At 38.3% G+C, this 19,844-nt stretch overlaps 1 protein-coding gene and 1 non-coding gene across 5 annotated transcripts; one reads left to right on the forward strand and one right to left on the reverse strand.

Annotated features, from left to right (window-relative positions):
- Positions 1-140: 140 nt before the first annotated feature.
- Positions 141-14,380, forward strand: LOC110098497. Of its 4 annotated transcripts, XR_003702185.1 has the most exons (5): positions 141-927; positions 1,007-1,392; positions 9,133-10,037; positions 10,135-10,207; positions 10,340-11,208. XR_003702185.1 is itself a non-coding variant. In XM_028698933.1 (3 exons), the coding sequence occupies exons 1-2, from the start codon at positions 511-513 to the stop codon at positions 1,358-1,360; spliced, it is 771 nt and encodes a 256-aa protein (XP_028554766.1). In that variant the 5' UTR covers positions 141-510; the 3' UTR covers positions 1,361-1,392; positions 9,133-10,187. The 4 variants fall into 4 exon arrangements, 1 of the variants encoding a protein (XP_028554766.1); XR_003702186.1 differs by lacking the exons at positions 10,135-10,207; positions 10,340-11,208 and adding an exon at positions 14,067-14,380; XR_003702187.1 differs by lacking the exon at positions 10,135-10,207.
- Positions 4,633-4,759, reverse strand: LOC114580666. The gene has a single exon (XR_003702188.1). It is a non-coding gene; the product is annotated as a U6atac minor spliceosomal RNA (small nuclear RNA).
- Positions 14,381-19,844: the final 5,464 nt, after the last annotated feature.

The raw sequence follows: 19,844 nt of genomic DNA on the forward strand, positions 1-19,844 counted from the left end.
TAAAATAAAATTTCTTTATTAGTATTAGTATAATGTGTGTGTACCTTTTTCTTTTTTTTTTTTATAATGTGTGTGCACCTGTATATATATATATATATGCAAACTTGATTTGAGAATCATAGTCTTACAAGCTTAACGAACTCCCCTTCTTCGATACATATCGCTACTTAGATGATTCCTTTGACAACAAACTCACATCATGTTCTCCAACAAAACTTTTTCTTGTAACAAGTCATTTGATCCGAACAATTAATTCTCCATTGCTCCGTCTCATTTGATCCGAGCTCATCATATGTGCTCAAGCTTGAGGTTGAGCCTGCCTTGGGAGTAGAGGAGCCAAAACTCGTATTAGCACCGGCTCTAAACTCAATTCGACTTATTTATAATCGTCGTCTGGGATGAGTATGAGGAGCACTTTTCTTCAATAAAATGGGCGTTGGAATAACATTTTTCTTCTATTAAATAGTACAACCCCAGATATTCCTTTGGCCACTTCTGTCCCGGCCGGCTATGAAGCAATGGCTCCTTCGCGCTCCCAAAGCGGGGTTTCCATTGCGCGGGAAAAAGAAGAAAGTCCCGCTTCCCATTTTCAATACCCAAGAGAGCCTTAATTCCGAGTGTTTCCATGTTTCGTTCTCCGCTTCGCCGCCCCCAATTTTCATAATCACCGACAACCTTTCCGGTACTTCATCGAATTACGTGACCGCCGTGGCTGGCGATCTTGATGAGGTAGAATCGAATTATTCTTCCATGATTTCTCTTTTACTGGAGAACTCCGATCAATCTGGGTTACCAGAGTTTCCACCCGCGCCCTTTCTGGAACCCGTCGGAGCTGCTACGGAGAACCTGAAGGAGGCGAGCACATCGGTTGAGCTGGCGTCGTTCATTGAAGATATTGTAAGATGCGGACAAAGTTGTGCGGAGGAGGTGAGCTCCTAACTAAAATATTTTTTCTCTTTTCCTGTTCTTGATATCCCATCATATGATGAGCTTCCTATGTTTCTAGATCTTAACGGAGTCGTCGGAGATGACCGCTCAACCAGAAGCTCAGATCATCGTGGGAAATTGTTCTGCGAAGGATGAAGGAGAGCGTAATCTGGAGTTAGCGATAGCTGAATTCTCAGAAGCCATGGAGAAGCTCTGCGATGCGATCAGGGAGGTGTTATTGCCCGAAATTGAACAGAGGAAGCGACGAAACGGGAATGATGGCGTCTTCTTCTTCCTTGTGAGGATGGGGGAGCTGACGCTGGCATTCTTTATCGGTGTTGTGCTGGTCTCCGTTCTCCTTACCGCGGTGGCTCCAGAAGGCTGCCTAATCTTGAATAACTTGTCGGAGTTCAACGGATCTGCTCCGTCGTGATTCAGTCGGCCAGGCGCTGGAAATGGTTTACAGTAAGTATGTTTTTCTAACGGGAGTAAACTTAAAACTATGATTTCTGTGTTTAAGGTCATCATAGATGATTTTTTTTTGCTGCGTTAGGTGGTTTTTAAAGACTTTCAATTCCTAGAAAAGCAACATATTCGATACAATTATTGGTTATTTGTTTTGAAAATTAGTTGTAATCAGATGATAAAAAAACTGAAGACAATCCTATCGGATAAAAAATTTGTATAAATCAATTGATGCGTAAACGTAGTTATGATAGATAGATAGAAAGAGTTTCCTGTATTTCAGTTGGGATTTGCACACCCTATTACAATCGAATCGAATCGAATCAGAAGTCTTAAAGCAAATCCATGTTTCAGTGTTCCAAAAAAAGCTCGAGATGAATAAAAAATCTTAGAGCAAATTCATGGTTTATGGAAACAATTTTATTATAGTCATGTTGGAAATGACTTTTCTTTTTTAGATTTAGATGAGAATTTTATTCTTGATAGGACACAATGGAGAAAACCGATTCATACAGCCGGCCCCATATAATGAGATAAAGGTTTGTTGTTGATGATGTTGGGCAATTTGATGTTAATGTGATGTATTATTGCTTTTAGAAACATTGATAATGTGGCATTGAATATGGTTCTAGGAGATAGTTGGGTGATTAGAATTTTTAAGAGATCTTCAAACTTCATACAAAATCGAATTTGTATTGACATTTAGCAAGAATTCCACTTATTTTTTTTATTTAGTATTTTTTTTTTTTAAATTTTGGATTGCATTGGACTATTGACCTTGAATGTAATATAATGACCTTGTTTGGAAGATCTAATCTTAGGGTCCTCCTTTAGTATTGTTGCAGGCTAGAATATTCGTGGTGATAGAGTGAGTAAATTTTTCGTCTTAGCGATGCACAGATATCTAACACACAAATAAAGAGAGAAGTAAAAAAAGCTGATCTTTTTTACGTTGAAAGCCCAAAGAGAAAAAACCACGGGGACTCGCCCAGGGGAAACGATTCAACTAAATTTGAGTGAATTACAAAGGTTGCCCCATCCCTTGACTTAGAAGCGGTCAAATTATGGTAGTTTGGAGAGTTAGACAAAGGTTTGGTGATAGTCTGGCGGAATATCCGATGGCGTTCGTGCAGAAGTTTAGCTGATGGAGAATGATTCAACGAAGGTCGGGCGGAAGTCCAGCAATGCTCGGCTGCCAGGTGGAAGTCCAGAGGTAGGCGACGATTCGATGGTGATCCGACGAAGGTCAGACATAAGTCCGGAGGAGGTCGGCAGCTTAGTAAAAGTTTGGCGGCAGTCGGCGGTCTGACTACGGTCAGGCTGAAGTCCGGCAGCGGTCGGCGGCCGGGCAAATGTCTGACGATGGTTGGGCTGAAGTCCAGTGGCGGTCGACGGCCAGGTGGAAGTCCGACGGCAGTCGGCGGCCGGGCGGTGGTCCGACGATGGCCGGGCTGAAGTCCGATGGCGGTTGGCGGCCAGGTGGAAGTCCGGCGGCGGTCGGCGGCCTGGCGATGGTCCGACGAAAGTCAGCCTGAAGTCCGACTGTGGTTGGTGGCCAGATGGAATTCTGGAAGCGGTCGGCGATCCGGCGGCGGTCGGCTACTGGGAGAAAGTCCGGCGACTGTCTCCAGCCGGGCGGTGGTTTAACAACGGTCAGGCTAAAGTCTGACAACGGTGTAATTGGCGTGTGTATTGAAATATTGATTAATCAATTAAGAGAAATGAATTGATCAATGCTATGCTCACATTTATTGTGTCAGACTTGATCCATATCAATTAAGTAACCCTAATATACTAAGTCAAAGATTATCAAAAAATGAAGTGTAGGTATAGTGTGTGGCATATGAAACATAGTATTTAGTCTAAATACAAATAAATGTTGCAAAATACAATGACCAATTGTTACATGATGGTTTAAAACTTGCAACTTAACTTTGAGGGTTAACCCATGTTGGGTAGTATCTCATACAACTTTAATTTTTTGAGAGTTTAATAGATGGTTGTGAAACCAATTAAATATTGAAATGACACATCAGGAGTGGGGTAAATTGATATTTTAAAAAAAAATCTAAATCTTTTTGAATTTAACAATAAATTCATAATTTAATGGAGAAGTGAATAAAATAATAAATTCTATTTTTTATTTTCTAAAAAAATAAGTAACAAATTTTTTGTTCATTTTATTTTTTTCTGATTTTTAATATTTTTAAACAAATATAAATTATAATCAATTACGATGATTTTTGTATCACATTAATAAGCAAACTCAAGTGAGATTGTAGAAAAGTAGCTATACGGGAAAGTAAAAAGTTGCAGAGTAAATGCGAAGAGAAAAAGAACAAAATGAAATTTTATAGTGGTTCGATCAACTTGACATATGTCTACTCGCTTAAGTTATTTTCAAGTTTTGCACTAATTAATAGTGACTCTCCTTTAGCCTCACGGCTAGGCCAAAAAGCCCTTACATACGCAAACTCAAATCACTTTCACCTCCATAGTGATGCGGAGTAGTCGAAATTCTTTTCACCTCGAAGCGGCGGAGTGTTGAAATCCTTTTAACCTTCTCAATGTGGCGGATAATCGAAATTCCTTTCAGCTCCTCAGTGTGGTGGGGTAACTGATGGCTTTTAACACCAAATGATTCTTCACAGAGCTTCCCTTAAGGAAAATATTGACACATGGAGGAACTCAGGTGCAAGTTCGTTTGAGCAACATTGCGAATACTCCTCTTCGACTCCCTTGAAACCCACAAGGATCTTCTCCCTCTCACACAACTTCACCATTTTCCATTTGCTCAATGCTCTATCTTCAACACTCTCACATAAGAAACACACATCTGACTTCCAAAACTTATTCTTACGACTCAATTTGTATAGTTAAAAGGTTTTGCTTATTAATTCTCTTTGAAATGTGAATGACATCTTATCATTATTATAAATATTGAATTATGACTAAAAAAATTATGATTAAACCTTTTTTATGGGCTAAGAGTCCTTTTTATAAATATAAATATATTAATCAATTAAAGTTGTATAGCTTTTCATGTATTTTTATATATCATATATTTTGTAGATATATTTATATTATTTATTTTATAAGATAATATTTGTATGATAAAAAAAAATTAAGTATGTATAAGAAATTACTAACATGAATCTAACGGTTTGTTTTGTTATTTTACATATGGAATAAAATTAACGAACAATGCATTAGCTATTTATATCATGAATCATAATATAAAAAAATTTTGGGTAAGAACCGCCAAAGCGGATAGCCTTAACCGCATGTGATAGGTTACAGAAAAACTCGAAAGCCGTTCCCGTCCCTGTCTGGGGAGATGCCAACCGTCTCTCCTTTCAACGAACACAATAAAATATTTCACCTCATATATTATTAAGAATAGGGAAAAGATATTCCAATGAGTGTGGGACTAATTCGGTGACCTCCGCGGCTTGCGATTTTGATGAGGTATAATCGAATTATTCGATAATTTCTCTTTTATTAAGAATAGGGAAAATATATCCCATCATATTACCAGCCTCCTATGTTTCTAGATTTTAACGGAGTTCGTCATGGGAAATTGTTCTGCGAAGGATGAAGGAGAGCGGAATTTGGAGTTAGCGATGGCTGGATTCTCATAAGCGATGGAGAAGCTTTGCGATGCAATCAGGGAGGTGTTATTGCCCGAAATTGAACAGAGGAAGCGACGAAACGGGTGTGATGGCGTCTTCTTCTTCCTTGTGAGGATGGGGGAGCTGACGCTGGCATTCTTTATCGGTGCTGCGCTAGTCTCCGATCTCCTCACCGAGGTGGCTCCAGAAGGCTACCTAATTTTGAATTTATTATGAAATTAACATAATATAATTCAATTGATTATAATGTATTTTATTATTCAAAATAATTCTAAAAAAAATTTAAAGTTTGTTACGTCCTGGAATATTCACGACGGTAGAGAAATATGAAGTTTAACGTCTTAGTGTTGTACGACGATCCAGCACACTAGCAGATAAAAGAGTGTAGCGTTCATAAGAGACACTAGAGTTTTATGTGGAAACCCCTGAAAAGGAGGAAAAATCACGGGACCTGGCCCAGTTTGAATGAATCCATTAGTATTTGCAGTCGATTACAAATGAGGCCCTTTCTTAGGAGAAGGCCTTGGCTTGATGTCACAAACGTACATCTTATAGAGCACATTACATGGTGGGAGTTACATAGACATGTTTGTTTGGTCGGCAGGACCATAGTCGATGGGATAGAGGTCGAAAAAATTGTAGTTAGCAGGAGACTGGGATCAAAAAGCCCATTGTCCAGCGATGTACGTTGGAAGGATCGTAATATGTAGGAGACCGAGGTTTGAAAGACCGTTGTAGCAGGGCGGTACTCTGGTAGAATTTTGGGCATCAGGTGGTGTTCTAATAGAAGTTCGGTGGAAGAAGTTCGGGCATCGGGTGGTTGTCCAGCAAAAGTCCTGGCCTCAGTTGGTGGTCCGGCTAAATTTTGGGTCTTAGGTGGTGGTCCGGCGGAAGTCCGGGCCTCAAGTGGTGGTCCGGCGAAGCAACATCGTCAGGTGGTGGTCCGACAGAAGTCTGGGCCTCAGCTGGTGGCATGCTGGAGCACAGAGGCTCAAGTGGTGGCCTGGTGGAGCACAGGACCTCAAGTAGTGGTTCGGTAGAGCAATGACATCAGACGGTGGTCCGGCCGAACTCTTCTTAGGTGGTGGTCCAGTGGAGCAACTATGATAGGCGGTGGTCCGACGGAAGTCTGGGCCTTAAATGGTGGCCTGGTGGAGCACAGGGCCTCAAGTGGTGGTCCGGCAGAGCAACAACATCAGGCGGTGGTCTGGCGGAAGTCTGGGCCTAAGGTGATGGTCCGACGGAGGTTAGGGCCTCAAGTGGTGATCTGGCGGAGCAACGACACCGGGCGATGGTCCGGTGGAAGTTCGAGTCTCAAGTGGTGGTCCGGCGGAGCAATGACGTCAGGCGGTGGTCGGACAGAAGTTCGGGTCTCAAGTGGTTGTCGGCGGAGGTGAGGGCCTCAAGTGGTGGCCTGGTGGAGCACAAGGCCTCAAGTGGTGATCCGACGGAGCAACAACGTCAGGCGGTGGTCCGGCGGAAGCCTGGGCCTCAGGTAGTGGTCTGGTGGAGCAACGAGGTCATGCGGTGGTCCGACGGAAGTCTGGGCCTCAGGTGGTGTTCTGGTGGATCATAGGGCATCATTGGTGGTCTAGCGGAAGTCCAGGCCTCAGGTGGTGGTCTGACATAAGTTCGGGCATCATGTGGTGGTCTGGTGGAGCACAGGGCCTCAAGTGGTGATCCGGCGGAAGTCCGAGCCTCAGGTGGAGGCCTGGTGGAGCACAGAGCCTCAAATGGTCCGACGGAGCAATGACATCAGACGATGGTCCGACGGAGGAGAGGGCTTTAAGCGGTGGTCCGACGGAACAACAACATCAGGAAGTGGTCCGGCGGAGGTGAGGGCCTCAAGTGGTGGTCCGGCGGAGCAACGACGTCAGATGGTGGTCTGGCGGAGGTGAGGGTCTCAGGTGGTGGTCCTATGAACTCAGGCGGTGGTCGAGGAGGAGCTTTTTCCTTCTCTTCTTCTCTTTTTGCTCCAATCCCTTTTCAAGAGAAATGAGGAGTCTATTTATAGATTTTTTGAGTGGCATGGTCTGTAAATAGGTGAGAGAACAAGGGTAAATGGGGAGTGGTTGAATGGACGTCCGATGTTGAATCCCTTGATCATTGACCGTTCTTAAGACATTTAAAGATCTTAGTGATGTCAAAATTTGGCGATATTGGGCTTGTTGGATTCGTCTCGTCGAGCCGCTCAATTAGAATATAAGCACGCACTGTTTGAAAACTGTTTGGTAATCAAAATTGTGGTTCAAACCTTTCAATAGCACTTCGGGTCCTTGATTTGGACTCATTTGAGCTCAGATTGAGTCAAATTTGGTGTCATGGGTTCGTATTTCCGAGACGTTCAGTTTGACTGTAGGTTTGCTAAAATCGAAGTTCGGATGGTCCCAATTTTAATATCGATAGTTTCCAATTTGATTTTGCCTCGAGATTCATGCCCGATCAAGATTATTTTTTGATGACGTATCAAATTTTATCAAAAAAATATTTTGACAAGAATATCATCACCTAATTTTCCTCCGATTACATTTTTATAATATAGATATATAGAGTGTAAAAAAATATTATATTTGAAATGTTTAGAATTATTTGGATAAATAAAAAAATAAATGCAGAAGATTATTTTTTTATTTAGCTTCAAATAAAATGAATGTAGTGCAAAGCCCAACAATGAGAGTGACCAACAACAGCGAGATGGATTATAGTAGAGTGTGATGCCAAAGGTAGGGATACATGCGGATGTTAACTAACTAGGTCATATGTCTATGTTAGTATGTATTAATCATATCATATATTATACTTTCTATATTTTTCTACATATAGATTTCCCTATAATCCTTTAAGCTCAATAGATAACAGATGAAGAGACATATTTTTGATGTTTTTGATCTTATATCATTCGCTATGAGACTTACATAAATTCAAGAACTCTTTTCTCTACTCTCCATATTCACTCAAATATTCTCAAGCTCTTACTTATAGGTTTCCTTATGTTACGATCAAATCAATTCAGATTATATTATATTATTAGAAATAAAAATAATATGATGTTAATTTTATAAAATAACCACAACAAATCATGTATTGTCTTGCAAAACCCCGCAAGCAACGTAGCAGAGAAAATGACCTGAGAGCTAAATTTGAAAAGACCCGGAAACCAATTTTGGGAGAAAAAAATTATGAAATTTTGGTTGTAATGGATTGAAAGAAGCTGCACATTGAATAAAATGAATTTTTCAACGATTGATAGGTCACCAAAAAAATATAGCCAATTAAACCCTAAATATCAGTACAATTTTTGGTTTGTAAACTTTCGGAATCAAATTTAAGGATCGTCTGAACTAGAACTTGATGCGTCACAAAAATATTCATTTGATCAAACACTAATCTCGATATAATATTTGGTATAAAAGCATTCATAATTATAGTTGTGATAATTTAAATTCCAATTATAATGAACTTTTAGTGAAATTAAACATCTTAATGAGACAAACAAATAAAAACTTTATGACATTAATTAGATGACCAAATAGTTAATCGAGTATCTCAATGAGACGAATCCAATGAATCCATTATCACAAACTTCAACATCATTGAAGCACATAGTCTGTGCTATGAGATTTAAATAAACATGCACTTTAATATTAGAGCAGAAAAATAATATATAATCCTATGTGCATTCAACCCCAAAACAGATGTGAATTTAGTACCATAGCAGAACTTCCACCACACATCAAACCTCATCAGAATCATACATTTCAAGCATATAAATACATATATCATTGCATTACAGTAAAATAAAAAATACATATAACCTAGTATCAGAATTTTAAAGAATACTTCATTAGTATGCAAAAATATTAACTGTTGAATATATTTTTATATTTTCAGAATGTTATCAGATTTTTAGGGATTAGTCAGAACATTATTTTAAAACTTTAATTATACTACATTCTTATTATTGGGAATAAGAATTAGTTTTTAATTAAATAAAATAGAGGATTTTTCAAACCTTCCAATATAATTTTTTCCAAAATTATCCTAAAATGTTATTCTAAATCTTTTATTTATAGTATATAAAATGTTATTCTAAATCTTTATTTTATAGGTCCGGCTCAACCGATATCCTTCAGGTTCTCCGTAGCAGCTCCGACGGGTTCCAGCAAAGGCGCGGGTGGAAACTCGTCATATGATGGGATATCAAGGACGAAAAACAGAGAAAAAATATTTTAGTTAGGAGCTCACCTCCTCCGCACAACTTCCGCCTCTTACAATATCTTCAATGAAAGACGCCGGCTCAACCGATGTGCTCGCCTCCTTCAGGTTCTCCGTAGCAGCTCCGACGGGTTCCAGCAAGGGCGCGGGTGGAAACTCTGGTAGCCCAGATTGATCGGAGTTCTCCAGTGAAAGAGAAATCATCAATAATTCGATTCTACCTCATCAAGATCGCCGGCCACGGCGGTCGCGTAATTCGATGAAGTACCGAAAGGTTGTCGGTGATTATGGAAATTGGGGGCGGCGAAGCGGAGAACGAAACATCGAGACACTCGGAATTAGGGCTCTCCTGGGCATTGAAAATGGGAAGCGGGACCTTCTTCTTTTTCCCGCGCAATGGAATCCCCGCTTTGGGAGCGCGAAGGAGCCATGGCTTCATAGCCGGCCGGGACAGAAGTGACCAAAGCAATATCTGGGGTTGTACTATTTATAGAAGAAAAATGTTATTCCAACGCGCATTTTATTGAAGAAAAGTGCTTCTCACACTCATCTCAGACGACGATTATAAATAAGTCAAATTGAGTTTAGAGCCGGTGCTAATACGAGTTTTGGCTCCTCTACTCTCAAGCCAGGCTCAACCTCAAGCTTGAGCACATATGATGAGTTTTGCTGGAGGAGGTATCAAAGAGACGGGGCAATGGAGACTGAATTGTTCGGATCAAATGACTTGTTACCAGAAAAAGTTTTGTCGGAGAAATCCATGATTCATAATAACTAAGTTATGAATTTTACGAGCAGGTTTAACTTGATTTTGATTTTTTATTTTTTTTAAATTTAGAACAATGTTACCTAGTATATGTAGCATAAGAATTGAAGTTTTTTTCATGTGCAACAGGCTTCATCCTTTTTGATACAATATATTGTTCCATTGTGTTATATTAGCTTTCACCAGTCTTATGGAGTTTATGGTATATATTCTGATTAGCATCTAGTTCTAGCTTTTCTTATATCAGAAACTTTACCTTTATTACACTTTTTAAAAAGGCTGAATTAAATATGGTGGACCTTACTTGTTTGTCAAATTTTTACTAAATTTACAGCATCAAATCTTGTAGAAGAATCAGTAATGTTTCCATGCATCCCCAAGGGCTATAATCAAACATCTGATCATGGTATCCTACCCAATTTCAAGGACAGAAAAATCTGGAATTTTAATTTGCAAGGAAATTTTAAAGCATGCAGAGGAGATATTGTTAGAAGACAAAAGCTGAATTGTATTAAATTAACTTATAGCATATCTGTAATATAGCATGTACTTACAACTGCACATATGTACGCCTATATAAAGATGACCCATGTATCTGTTGGACAAGAACAAAGAATATAATTTCATTTAGTTTCTTTAATTGTTTTCGTCTTCTTTTTCTGTCCGGTTCTTTCAAGAACCTGCAACAGCTCAAGAACCATAAGTTCTACATGGTATCAGAGCAGGGGTGGAAGGAAGTGTAGCGAAATGGAAAACTCAATGACGTCTCAAATGGGTGAGCACTCCGCAGACGCAGAGAACGCTGGAGAAATGATCATCCCATCATCCTTGAAGTTTGTCATGTCAAACCTGAAGAATATTGTGCCAACGCAACTCTCACCGGAAAACTACTCATTATGGAGATCCCAGATTGTCAAACTTCTCCGCGCAAACGGGTTTGAACAATTTCTTGATCCCGCTTTCTCTCCACCTGATAAACAAATCAGGACATCCGACGAATCTTTTGTCCCTAATCCCAAATATACGCAATGGATTCACATGGATCAAAACCTTGCGGCAGCCATGTGTTCTACCATTTCACAGTCAATCTTACCATACATCATCCATCTCGAATCCACGGCCACCATATGGACAGCACTTGAAACACGCTTCCAATCCACGAATCGATCCAAAGTAATCCAACTCAAAAATGAACTCCACAACATATCCATGTTTGACCAAGTCAACCCTCCAAGCCCAATTCTGAGCAAAATCGAGGTCAACAACCACGTGTCAGATCTATTACAAGAAGGGCCATTCGGCGGCTAACTGTTGGCATCGCCTAAATGAACAATACGTTCCCAGGTCTAACAACCGAGCTCTCACAGCAGCGCAAAGTTCGTCTACAACAAATTGGTTTCTTGATTCGGGTGCGACATCTCATCTCACCAACTCTCTGGACAACCTATCAGTCACCAATTCGTATCAAGGTTCAGATAACGTTACGATCGGAGATGGGCGTTCAATTCAAATAGCCCATTCCGGTTCAGGTTTGTTACATACATATTCTCGTAAGTTTAATCTTGCTCAGCTTTTACACGTTCCAGAGCTCAAGTATAATCTATTATCCATATCCAAGTTAACTAAGGATAATAATATATCAATTACTTTTGAGCCTAATGAATTCGTGTTTAAGGACTTGCAGACGCAGCAAATTTTGCTCCGAGGACCGTGTCTTGATGGCCTGTATCTACTTAGAACACAGCAGTCTTCCGCCACAGCAGCTGCTCTCAAGGCTACCACCAAAGGCCATATCTCATGGCATAACCGTTTGGGTCATCCAAACTCCAGAACTCTTGAATTAATCAAGAACTGTAACTCTCATCTTCATATAGTTTCTGACTTTGATATTTGTCATTCTTGTAATCTTGCAAAAGCTCATAAAATGCCATTTGAAAAATCGTCAAATAGACGAAGTACCCCTCTTGAGTTAGTTCACTCGGATGTCTGGGGTCCTGCCCCGGTTGAGTCAACTCAAGGTTACAAATTCTATGTTTTGTTTGTAGATGATTATACTAGATTTGTTTGTCTTTTTCCAATGAAACAAAAATCTGAAGTACCTAACATTTTCTTTAATTTTAAGAATTATGTTGAGAAACTTACATCTCATCAGATTAAAAGTCTCCGCACGGATGGAGGCACGGAATACACAAATCATCAGCTAACTCAGTTTCTGAAAGATAATGGAATTCTCCATCAAATTTCCTGTCCATACACGCCTGAACAGAATGGCCTAGCTGAACGAAAGCACAGGCACATAATAGAAACAACACGATCTCTGTTGTTCACTGCTGACGTTCCCTATAAATTCTGGCCCGACGCCACTATTACCTCCGTCTACCTAATAAATCATATGCCATCACCAACCACAAGCAACAAATCTCCGTTCGAATTACTGTACAACCATCACCCGGACTATAGCCATCTTCGCACCTTCGGATGTGCGTGCTACCCACTCATACCTAGTGCTCTACGGAACAAACTTCAACCGAAAGCCCACTCCTGTGTGTTCCTTGGCTACTCCGAAAATTATAAGGGATACAAATGTCTTGACATATCGACTAACAAACTTTTCATGTCGAGACATCTTACATTTGCAGAAAACATTTTTCCATTTTCTACTAACAAGACCTCACAGCCAGATCATTTACATGCTGACAACACAAATCCTGCGCTACTTCAACCAACTCCCAACACATTATTTCATCCTCATGCTACCAACACCAGCACAATTTGTCCCTCCGATCAGCAAGGTAACCAACAGGAAAACCAGGTTCATTTTCCAAACCACTCGGACGCTCCTTCCATCATTCAACCGGTTGCAGAGTCTCCCACACACATTACCAAACAAGCTGGCCATCCTATGGTCACCAGACGGCAGACAGGAAAGCTTAAACCAGTTGTAAAGCTCAATCTACTTCACACAACTCTTCCATCTCATCAACACAAAGATCCTACAAACTATACCAAGGCATCCAAACACCCTGAATGGAGAAAAGCCATGGCTGCTGAATTCTTTGCACTACAAACACAAGGAACGTGGTCACTTGTCGAGCCTCCGAAAGGTATAAATCCGTTGGGATGTAAGTGGACATTTAGAACAAAATACCACTCCGATGGTTCCATCGCCCGCTACAAGGCACGTCTGGTTGCACTTGGCAATCATCAAGAACAAGGAATCGATTATAATGAGACATTTAGCCCGGTTGCAAAACTACCTACAATTCGGATTCTCCTAACAGTTGCTCTTCACTACAACTGGTCAGTTCAACAGCTAGACGTAGCCAATGCATTCCTACATGGAAAATTACAAGAATTAGTCTACATGATGCAACCAAAGGGCTTCGAGGATGCTACTCATCCTCACCAGGTATGCCGACTGAATAAAGCCATATATGGACTTCGTCAAGCTCCAAGACAATGGTATACTACATTCACAACATATCTTTTGTCAATCGGTTTCTCGCATAGTAAATCGGATCCTTCGTTACTTTTATTAAAAGAAAAATTTGCTACAATATATCTTATAGTCTATGTAGATGATATATTAATTACAGGGGACAATCCAGTGGCTATTCAAAGACTGCTTCATCAACTAAACCGTCAGTTCAGCATGAAACATCTAGGAGAGGCAAACATGTTCCTAGGCATTCATATTACAAAGCACAACTCTAAGTATTTTCTGTCCCAGGAGAAGTACGCCGCCTCTATACTTCAGCAAGCTGATATGCTCAAATGTAATCCCTTAGCCAACCCCACTGTCACAAAATTTCCCTCGGCGTTCTCTCCAAATAACGTTATTTCCGATCCCGCAATGTACAGGAAAATCACTGGCGCTTTACAATACTTAACTCTAACTCGTCCAGATATCGCTTTCAGTGTTAACTTACTCTCGCAACACATGCACGATCCCAGTCCACAACATCAATACCTTCTAAAGAGGCAAATCAGATATTTAAAAGGTACGTTAGCATATGGTTTACCTATTACTCGTAATAATCTGGTTCTTCAATCTTTTTCAGACGCGGACTGGGCGGGTGATCCAATCTCAAGAAAATCCACCTCCGGTTACTGTTCATTCCTCGGCACAACTCTTATTTCATGGACCGTCAAGAAACAACATACGGTTGCGCGATCTTCCACTGAATCAGAATATCGATCACTAGCTGCCCTCACCGCCGACATAATTTGGTTGAAATGGATCCTAGCTGATTTTGGAATTCCATCCGAACAACCCACAGATTTGTTCTGCGATAACACCTCGGCGATTGCTCTAGCAAACAATCCAGTTTTTCACGCACGAACAAAACATATCGAAATCGATCAACGATTTGTTCGCGACTAGATCATCTTTTTTTTTTTCCTCATTAAACCATAGCATAGAATTTGATATTCTCCTTTTTACCTTTTTGAATGATAGCCATAGAATTTAGCAATTGAATAAGAAAAATTGCAGCAAAGTTTTTATGTTGTCCTTTTGTTAAATCTAAAATTATTTGTGAATCACATGTAACTATGATGAGAATATCGAGTGAAAAGAAAAAAAAATTGAGTAAAGAGAGAAAAGTAGAATTCTTGAGTGAGAAGCTTTAATTTTTTTTTATAAAATAAACTCAATTACACAAAATTACATAAATTAAGCTCACTCAACCCCTTATTTATAGATTTGGTTTGGGGCCTGAGTGATACAAAAATGACTATATACATGGTTGTACAATAAATAAGAGAAAGATAACATAATTGTTTAGTTTGTTGGGAATGCTCGACATGATCAAGCTGTCCATCGAGCTCCTAAAAAGTCGCAGGCTTGGCATGTATTGATGATTGAATAGTCGAGTAATTGATCAATAATTTCTCTTATGAAAAAGTTGTTCCCTCAAGCAGTGGTTATGTTCGATTTTGTAGATTGTACTTGCGTGGTTGGGCCGAGTTTTAAAATTGCATTCAACCACTTAAGGTGAGGTCTCTTATAGACCGACAAATCTCTTTTGAGCTGAAACTGAGTAGACCAAGTCGGCTTGGCTTGAATAACATCAAATTAGCTTAAACCAGGTTTACTTATTTTGATCCTGATTTTTTGTACATTAAGTTGTACATTTAGTTCCTCGATTCTCTTATACATTTAAAATTTATTCTAAAAAATATTCTTCATTAACTATTCATAAAACTCTAATAATTTTTTTTTTTTTAATGTTGGATGCCAGTTAATCAATTTAATGTTGACTTTTGATATATCCTTTTGTCAATATCATCAAATACTTAGCCTATAAATAAAAAATTATTATTTTTCATTCAAATGCTTCTTCTGCATTCCTTCCTTGCCTCTGAGCTTTGCAATACTCATTCTTGTAAAAGATAGATGAGGCTGAAGTCGTCCAACCATCTACTGTAATAACTGAGGCTGAAGTTGCCCAACCGCCTATTAAGGTAGTACTAATTGAAGTCGCCTAGGTGCATGTTGAGCAACAAATAGGGCTGAGTATTGAAGTTTAGCTAGAAAGCTCCTAAAGGTATAAATTTTTTAATTCCTTGTAATTTTTTGAATGAAATCTTTCCTCTTTTAACCTCCCCTTAGGTTGAGTTGGCTGTAGAGAAGGAAGAATTATTACGTCCTCCGACCGGATGCAGAGGAACATCCGGTATAGGCGCGATTTTGCCTACAACCGGATGTTCCTCTGTATACTTACACCGGACGAAATAAAAGTTCGTAGAGAAGGGTCCCAAGAAACGAAGCGGTGGCAATAGTTGAAATCACTCAGGCACCTATAAAGTAAAAAATGTTGAAATGCTGAGTATTGAAGTCAGCGAAAAAGCTCTTGAGAGTATGACTTTTTCAATTCCTTCTTTGGTAAAATTTTTTGTTAACCTTCTTGAGAGGTCTAGGTAATGTTTTCTGAATGAAATTCTTTCTTTTCCAATATCTCCTTTGGCTGAGTTGGCTACAGAGAAGGATCCAAAGACACCTTCCAGCTTAGTCAACTTGAGTCCATAGACCTTGAGAAAAATCATTGGGCCGACTATTGATAAGGGGAAGACGTCGATTTTAAAATTGAGAGATTACTCTCGGGATGTACATAACACAAATTCTAATACTCCCACTGAACTTTTTGAATTGGCGCTTTTAAAAATGGTTGAGGAATTAGAATTTGTGTTATGTGAAGTTTGCCAACTGAAGTCGTCCATGCTTGCTATGGTGGATGAATACGAATTAGAATAGGTTGACTTCAACAAACAAATTGCTGAATTCAAGGAGTTATTACTATGAGACTTTTTGCCAAGTCACTGCTATACAGGTTGAAGTTGTTGCTAGTCGAAGATACATGGAATTCACTAATTTAAATCAATTTATGGTTGGAGGAGAGTTCATTTTAATTCAAGCCAAGCCGACTTAAAGTGATTTGTGTTTGAAACGTATATATCCAACTTGAATTTCAAAGAGGAGAAGACATTCCTAAAGAGGAGAGTCTTCATCAATTTGGAAGATCAAATTAGGATACTCTTCAAATATCTAAAGAGAAAAGATAACACCCCACCCAAGGGGGAGTTTCTTTTCATTTGGATACCCAGACCCGACGATCCAAGAAGCAGCAGAAGGACGACGAAGTGGATACAAGAAGACCCATTCTCAAAGTCACTTGTCTTAGGATTAGAAATCCGGGTTGTAGCCAGTGGTGCCCGGCTACTTTACTTTTATATAATTCTGTGATGTAATATTAAAAGGCACTTGCATATGGACTTTCAGTTTGAATATTAATTTAATTGATTTGATTAATATTTGATGTTGATTGTGATATAGGCTTGTCTGCTTTTAGTAGTTTTTTTGGCACTCTTGCATGTCATATTTTGATTTAGCTTGGAACCCGGTCGTATGCTCATAAGGACTCGCTTAAAACTATTTCTATTTAAATAAAATTAAAATATTTAAGCTCACATAGAAACTCTAACATTTTAAAAAGTAAGTCCGGGACCGCCGAGAGTTCTCATTTTATAATTGTTGCATTTTTCTTTCCACTTGTTAGGCACCCCCGCCTGCGGGTTTTGGCAGACCACCTGGCCTATGAGGGAGCAGATCTGTCCAAAGGGAATTTGTGCATTCTTCTAGGATAAAATCTATTTTTTAAGACTTTTTAAAACTTCTTCATTTCAAATTTAAGCATTTAACCGAGTCAATTAGCATGCATTGCATTAGATACAAACTTAAATAAGTCTAAAACTTTAATTGCATTAGCTTAAGCATTAAACAACAGACATAAATCAAAGGGCCAATTAGGATCTGCTCTAGATGTCGGCCCAATTCTCAAAAACCTATCTTAAATAACGTCCCTACCACTCAATATTAAAAGACCAAACTCATGTTTTTAAACCGCATAGGTGGTTTAGCTGGCTCCCCAATCCAGGCTGGGGTAAGTTCAGATTTGCACTACATTAGTTGGGTTCGGGTTGCTTTTAGTACCCAATTTAGACTTAGGTTCTGAGGTAGGCTTGAGCTATAGGACCTCAACCTCCGGGAATTGAATCCCAACTTTCTAATAAAAATTGATCACTCAAACTTAAAATCTCTTTCAATCAAATTTGAACCCAACACTTAGGATACGCTGGGGTGTTTCTGAAGTAATTCAGAATCTCAAAACACCTCCTACTCTTCTTCCTTTGACTCCAGAAATAAGTGCTCAAATTTGAACCAATCCCGATTGAAATTTCCAACCCTTATCTCCTTTGACATCAATCTCTGAAATCTTAAATAAAATTTGTACCACTATTTTAATCGAGAGTATTTATAAGAAACTCTGATTTTCTACGATGTAATTAACTACGAGGGCTTGCGCTCGTAGGAGATTTAGAAACCCAGAACAGATTTTTAAAATCAATTTTTTCAAAACTTCAATCAATTATCTTTGGAAATTCAAAAAAAAAAAAAAATGGCGATCATTATTATTGTATTCGAATAATTGGCAATGAATAATATTTTCTTCTTTCGGGGAGACATATCAGTCATTGATATGAATTCAAGTATGAAATTAGTGGTCCTACATTTCGATTATCATAGCTAAATATTTGATTGAACACCATTTTGATCCTTCAGGATTATATGTACTTCTCTCTCAAAATTTGGCTATGATATTCGTGATTAAATTTTTAATTCTAAATCTAAACTCATTAAGGGATTTTATTTTCACCTTTCGAGGTGATATATTATCACTAATGGATGTTTGATTTTAGAATTAAAATTCAAATATCAATTTTGAATTAATTCCAAAGAAAATTGTATTTTTTCAAAATTACACTTTTCAATCAAACAGATGAGTACCCTTTATGACCAAAAAAGTTATCTATCTCTCTCTCAACCTTATAATGTCATTGTTGCATCAATTAACGATTAAATGCTCATAAAAAAGTGTAACCCATAATAGTTTCTGAAAAATAAGACAAAGTAAGAATTAAAATCCAGTAGATGCATCGTTGCACCAGAGCAAAATGAGTCGCTCTATAGAAAGTCTTAAATATTACAACCCGACATGATATCACACAGGGCATACCATGTCCGATTGTGGAAAGATTGACCCTAATATCTAGTTGAAGAATGACTGAAATAAAACTTCCAATTTATATATTACAGAGAGGCACTGCTGAATATAATATAAGTGGAAGACTACTAATTTCAAAACGATTTTCTATATATCATCTAACATTAAATACAATATGAATTCCATCTACAATAGCTCTTGGTAATAATAATGAGAATAATAAAAATAAAACTCAAGTCTGTAAAAATAAAAACTAACTAAAATATACCTACAACACAGATCTGAGTCATAACCTAAAACTAAAATCAATAGCTGAAACTAAAGAAGCTGAAAATATTTTGTTGCAATAATAAACTAAAGTATTATATGTAAAGCTAAAACTAAAGCAACTAAAGTATTGTACATAAAGTTGAAACTGAAGCATATACTAAAATTGAAAGTATTTAAGTAATTATTAAAATTAATTGAATTATAAGCAAATGCTTTATAGCAGAATCCCACCTTGGTATTCCATTGGTTATGACATAACAACACTTCGATAACAGAGTCCCACCTCTGCAGCTCAAAGGCTCTGGCATAACAACACTTTGATGAATGTCATCTTTGTAGCTTATTGGCTCTGGCATAGCAAAATCCTACTTTGGTCGCCAACTAGCGGTGGCATAATATAATCCTACCACCGTTGTTCACTAGTGTCGTCATAACATCACATCACATTTATTTTATATGCATTTCATTAATTAAAATATAACTGAATTGTATTAAAAAAATATCAAAATATTCTAACAGTAGACAATAAAAATACTACTAAAAAAATTATAATTTCAAAATATAACAACACTTCGATAATAAAATCTCACTCGACAGCCCAATGGCTCCGGCATAACAACACATTGGTAATAAAATTAAACCTTGGCAGCTCACTGCCTCCGGCATAATAAAATCCTACTTCAATCACTCACAGACGCTTGCATAACAGAATCTCACCTCAATCGCTCATTGGCACAGGCATCACATCACATCACATTTTATCACATCACATCACATTTCTTTCATATTTTTGAATTCATTTCATTAATTAAAGAATAATTAGATTAAATAGAACGCCTCAACGATAGATAACAAAAATACTACAAAATATATATTCACTATTTCAAAATATAACCAAATTATTAGAGATTGTAAAGTATTATTCTGAAGCTTTGATTGAACTGAAGTATTATTTTTAGATGTCAAAATAAATTTTTGAGTAAGAAAAAATTATTGCTTTTTTTA

This window comes from Dendrobium catenatum, unplaced genomic scaffold (assembly GCF_001605985.2).
Source record: "Dendrobium catenatum unplaced genomic scaffold, ASM160598v2 fragScaff_scaffold_1181, whole genome shotgun sequence".
Classification (NCBI taxonomy): domain Eukaryota; kingdom Viridiplantae; phylum Streptophyta; class Magnoliopsida; order Asparagales; family Orchidaceae; genus Dendrobium; species Dendrobium catenatum.